Source organism: Berghia stephanieae, chromosome 5 (genome assembly GCF_034508935.2).
Source record: "Berghia stephanieae isolate SIO BIC M18660-M18661 chromosome 5, UCSD_Bste_1.3, whole genome shotgun sequence".
Classification (NCBI taxonomy): domain Eukaryota; kingdom Metazoa; phylum Mollusca; class Gastropoda; order Nudibranchia; family Aeolidiidae; genus Berghia; species Berghia stephanieae.
In genome coordinates, this window is record NC_088364.1 from 29,422,912 (window position 1) to 29,428,911 (window position 6,000).

The 6,000-nt window shown below is 32.5% G+C and overlaps 1 protein-coding gene across 20 annotated transcripts in view; it reads right to left on the reverse strand.

The window, feature by feature from the left end:
- LOC144972722 (uncharacterized) overlaps positions 1–6,000 on the reverse strand; it is a 206,160-nt gene that overhangs the window by 61,511 nt on the left and 138,649 nt on the right. For all 20 annotated transcript variants that reach the window (XM_078914296.1, XM_078914297.1, XM_078914290.1 and 17 more), the window contains exons 4-5: positions 4,728–4,771; positions 3,977–4,003 (exon numbers count right to left, since the gene is read on the reverse strand). In XM_078914296.1, the coding sequence (XP_078770422.1) occupies positions 3,977–4,003; positions 4,728–4,771 (71 nt within the window). The remainder of the gene's footprint in view (positions 1–3,976; positions 4,004–4,727; positions 4,772–6,000) is intronic.

Genomic DNA, 6,000 nt, shown 5'->3' on the forward strand with positions numbered 1-6,000 from the left:
CTTGATGAATCGATTCGAGCAATACCATTGATCTCTATGATTTGATTTCAAGTCTACAAACAAGGCAATAATAATATATAATCGATATCATTAAGTTTTGATAATTGTAACGACGACAAAATCCAAAGAATGAAAATTTCTTCCTAATTTTAGTGATGTATTACTCGTAAAACATGTCTTCTTGTTTTTAGTGGAGTTTTCGGGGTTTTATGTCCTTTAAAAAATCATTCTAAGTATTAACAGTTTTCTAAGCATTGACATGAAGTATGTAAACATTGATAAGCGATACAATCAAATACAAGGCATTCCCATTCTACTGTTACGTGTTATGTTTGTACGGGATATAATGTGTTAGATGCTATTATATCATTATGGGTTGAGATGTCATGGTAGATATGTATATATCTTGTTTTTCCACAGAATTACGTATCTCAAATACAAAGGGGAAACTCTATCAATGGATTAAATAAAAATATAAGATTCAGTGGAAGACCTTCTATCTCTAATGTCTTTGGCAGAAGACCGTGAAAGGTGGAGGCAACTCACACAGAGGATAGAAGAGGCGGTCGAGACGTCCCAATTGTATGACTAGTATAGATAGTATGCGCTTGGCTAATAAGCTCACATCATTGACATCCGGAAGTATAACGGAGCAACACACACGCGTGTCTTGTCTAGTGAGAATTAGTCATAAGCACGGATGGCAAAAAAAAAAAAAAACAATAATAAAGAACCGATTGACGTCAATTTCATTCTATTATCTATAGGAGGCGAAATCCATTAAGTCAATTCATATTTATAAGATAGATTCAGCATAATGGATAAAGGCCTACGTGCACTTATTTGTAAGTCTGATATCCGAAAGGACTTTTAGGCTTGTTTTTTTAAAACATTGTTGTAATGTACAATATTTTGAGTTAGTTGGTTTGAGAGTATTTCCATTACAACAATGAGACCATAACAATTCGGGATCAGACCTGCAAATAAGCACACGTCGGTAAAGGCAAATCAAATGATGTTCATTCCCCTTTCTCTACAAGATGGAAGAATGATGAATTGTGAAAAAGAAGTCTGATTTTGAATGAAAGATAAAATAGAAACGACCACTTTTATTAATTATAGTAGTCGCTTGATTTTCGCCGCGTTAAGAGATGCCAGATTGTTTAATCAACGTCTGTGTATATTTGGTTACAAAATCGTACCATGGTAAATGATTAAGTCCGAATGTAGATTATACAGGTAGGTTGATATTATCAAGACATGTAGTCAGTTTAATATATATATATATATATATATTATATATATATATATATATATATATATAAATCGCGTAATTGCCTTTTTTGTTGTTGCAAATAATAGCTTGCAGTATTAATGACGCAGTTATAAAAACCTAGTTTATGACCATTAACCTAAACACGGCAATCTATCAACAAAAGGACACATTGTAAACAAAAGTTTTTGTCTTATTTTTCTTAATTTAAGAATTCATCCTATATTCCTCGATACAACATGTAAACGTGACACAAGTTTCCAAATAGTTTTGTAGTATTTCGAAGACTTCCACATAATACCGATTTGAGACGAAGGGTCACGTATTATAAGTCTACAATTATGATTCAGCACAGGTGTCTCTCATGATAACAAATACTTATCATTCGATTTTTATATCAAATTCATCGTTTATCCATCGTGTTGAGAAACTGTTAGTCTCCTTTATTTTCCTTATCTAGTTAGAAGACAAGCATTCAATTTCATCACTTCAAAATGTTTTGAGTTTTACTTTCAGCAGTACAATTTGCATCGTTTAACATGACGTAAATACGTATCGATATGAGATAATATTATATGTTTTATGCACTCTCGCATGTTGTAATTCCAGATCTGTTCGCATGTGTAATTGTAAAAAAACACAAGAGTGCAATGAATATATTATTCTTAAAGTCCTAAGTTTAGAGTTTCGAACGAGTTCTCAATATCAATGAACAATTTTGTGAATACGCGTTGGGGATGAGTTTTCAAATTTCAGACTCCGATTTCAAGAATACTTTAATTACATGACCTCATACCATATCATTTCTCTTCAAGATTTATCTGAGTTTTAACACTAATATATTTCTATGGTTTTTTTTTTCAAATCTACAGACAAGATGTCATAGGTTAGTATGGATGTCATTAAGCAACGGGTATGAATTTAACTAACATTAAAATATTAGGTCTTAAGACTTATCATTTTGAAAAAGATCTCATTACGCCTCAAAATATCTAAAACCGAATTTTTGTGGCGTATGAATATATCTTGAACTTCTTCGCTTTTTTGTTAAACAAAGGACAATAGGGATGCCTCAATTTTTTCCTTGTATCTTATTGTAAGAAAATCTTTTCTGTAAAAGTAAAGGGGAAAACAATACTTTGTTTTTGTCCCTGTAACGATCTTTATTTTGTCATGTCTGATTGAAAAACTTATTTTTAAAAAGTGAATGATAACTGCGTGTCTTGTCAAAATTAAATCAAAAAGATTGAGAATTTGACGACAAAGATTAATTAGTTTTGTTAACTTAATATCATTATGTAGAATAAGGCATTTTTATTTTACAAATTATTGCATTGGTAAATAGTATGCTTTTCACAAGAGTTTTATTTTCAAAGAATTAATACGTAGACACGTTGTAGAGCAAAGTAGAAATCTCATCTTTTAAATAGAGTTTAAGAACTTTCCCCTGTCTTTAACATAAACTAACTTCTTATTTTAAATGCCAAACGAATAATGATGGATGTTGGTGTATTATTTTGACAAAGATATCATGTTTAGCCTCCACTGAGTCAGCAGCCTTAGGCATTTACAATTACGACAAATATGCCAGCTGCGCAAAATGGGACATATTTACTTTCACTTGATAAACATCTTAATGTGATGTATCATTCGACAACATTATCACTACTGTATTCAATTTATATGTCAATAAATACAGAATCAAAACCCAAAGCATCAACAATAACGTCTGCTACAACAACGACAGTAACAACAACAAGAAAAGCGGCAACAATATCAACAACAACAGAATTAACAGCAACTATTACAATACCCATTTGGTAAAAATTAAACCTCATCTCTCTCTCTCTCTCTCTCTCTCTCTCTCTCTCTCTCTCTCTCTTATATATATATATATATATATATATATATAATATATATATATATATATCCTCTTTCATGTACATAAACAGCTACACTGACACAATGAACAGTTAAAACATTACTGTACCTTCCCATCAAATATATTTTGATAAAACTTAATGAAATAAATTCATGAAGAGGAGCAAGTAGTTTGGTCAAAAGCCTACTTTTTAAAAAGGGTATTCACTTTAACAAATTGAATTAAAATATGATTGCCTTGTTATTAAACATCAACATTAACATTTTCTTTCATTATAGAACATTGCTGATAACAAGGAGAAAGATAAATTAGCCCATTTGGCGAAATAAAGCAACAGGTTTCTGCTAAGAAATAGTAAAAAAAAATCAAAGTAGACGTATAATCGTTTTACTGCTGTCAAACCAACAAAGTATTTTATTCATAGAAAAGGGAATTAAACATTTAAAACACAATATACATTTCGAAATATTTAAAATGTATGTACTGTTAAATTATATTGATAATCTACTTTATATATATAAAGATTATATTTAGTAACCTTTAACTAATTTGATATTCTTAATTGGCACGACACCAAAGTATGAGACACTAGTTAAGTTTGACAAATAAATGCAATATGGTACCAGTAGGTAATTTAAATTCAATCGATAACTAAATAATGGCATGGTGGTTTACAGCTTACTGACAATACACTATTGTTACAGTTGATAAGTAACTCTACCCTAAATCTGCGTTTAAAATAGCGTTATCATATCAAGCGATTACATGCAAAGCAGTTACAATTATATTTTAATGATTCACGAATTATTATCACAACTTACAGGAAAGCCATTTTCTCCTTTAGCACCCTGTGGTAAGAAAAGAAAAATTATTTATTGATCTTTGACTCCGCTAATTGCGACGAATGATTTTCGTACCTTTCAATGAAATGAGATTTAAGTAGTCTGAGTAAGACACGATAACTTCATTGTAGTATCTCACGACTTTTGCTTGGCTTTGCGATCTTGTGGTATGACCCTCGCCTTTGGACTTGTAAGTTCCTGGTTTGAGTCCAACTGGTGGGCAGTTCAAAGTTGTTGAATCCTCACATTGTCTCGCATCACTCAAGTGTAAAACGAGAATCTGTCGTTGTCTCAGTGTCGAATGTAACAACGTATTTCTTGCGCATTGTTTTGTCCTTTATGTTACGTCTTGAGACCATAATTTATCTTGAACATCTTTAAATCATAGCAGATTGTGAGTGACTTTAGTTTACTACATAAAGAGCGAAATGACTACGTTTTACTAGTTTGATCACATCCATTGGTCATTGGTCAAAGTGCAGCTTCACATCATGCTGTAAATTACAGAGGCGTTTTATTCAAGAGGCTTATGAAGGGAACTGTTCAGTGTAAATCGGATCGTTTTAAAATTCGGATCAGAAGATTTAATTTTACTTTATGAAATTTTGGGTTTTTGTTGCACCATTTAAAGTTTTAAGCGGAACAATTTCTTTTTGTTTTTCAATTAATAGAAATATTACCACATAACATACATACTTGTACAACCATTGTCATAGAAAAAAACACTTACCACTGGTCCAACATCACCCTTTCGCCCTGGGAGTCCCGGCGAACCTGTGAAATATAATAAATTTATATCATTGAAAAAGGTGGAACATTTTATTACATGCATTAATAGCTTTTAGTTTTAAAACTTAGACTATGCCGGCGTTGATTACATATTATCTCAAAGTTTGTTTAAGATAAAGTAAAAGACGTTTCTTAACATTACAAATTGCCTAAAAGTTTAAAGATTAACATACGCATTTCAAATGTTAAAACAATCTAAGGTGAACCCTTAAGTAAAAGGAATAGGTATAGAATAACCATGGTAGATTCAAACGGACAAAAGAGACATCCCTTACCTTTACTTTGTTATTTTAGCACTAATCTTAAACACTAACAATTCATTTACTCATTAAAATAGGCTCGAAAAATGAGATATTTTCACCAGGAGCTAAAAAGTTTAATTGACTTGAAAACCCCCAGTAGGTTAATGGGGAAATAGTAGAATTCGCAACCTAAGGTAGAATGACAACAGGTGTTAAAACCTTTTGACTAATCGCCTATCATGTTGTCTACTCGGGGGCTTGTCATCATTCCATTCGATCTACATGATTATTCTTTACATTCGACAGAGCCCCCCCCCCCCCCCCCCCCCCCCCCCCCCCCAGGGAATGTAAACGGGATGTCAAAAAAGCGACTTATCTAAGTCCTCTTTAAAATGGTGACACATATGGTCCATCGTCATACAACAGTATGTATACAACAGCGGTAAATCGGACCAAAACAATGTGAAATCGGAAATGATTCTGCAAGAAATAGTATCTATTCTCGATAATTCATAACGAAATGCAATTAAACCCAAGATTCATGTTTATGGCTTTCAAATCAAGTTGCAGCACGTAATTGATCGTTCTTCTGTGACCTCTTATTGCTGTGTCTGTCAAGCTATTGACATTGATGCCTTTTTAACTATTGTCTTATAGATAGTATGCACTTGGCTAAGAAGTTCACAACATTGCCATCCGGAAGTAAAACTGGCCAACACACAAAACTGTGTGTAACCTTGAAGGTTTATAGTCTGGTTAATACAGTTTAGTGAGAAGTACTCATAAACGTGGATGGCAAAAAACAATAACAAAGACATGATTGACGTCATCTTCGAACTATCTATAGTATGAGTCTTCAGTTCTTCAATCAACAAACAGTGTATAGATAGTAGGCGCTTGGCTAAGAAGCTCACAACATTGCCATCCGGAGGTATAACGGACCAACACACAACCAGGTAACCATGAACGTTT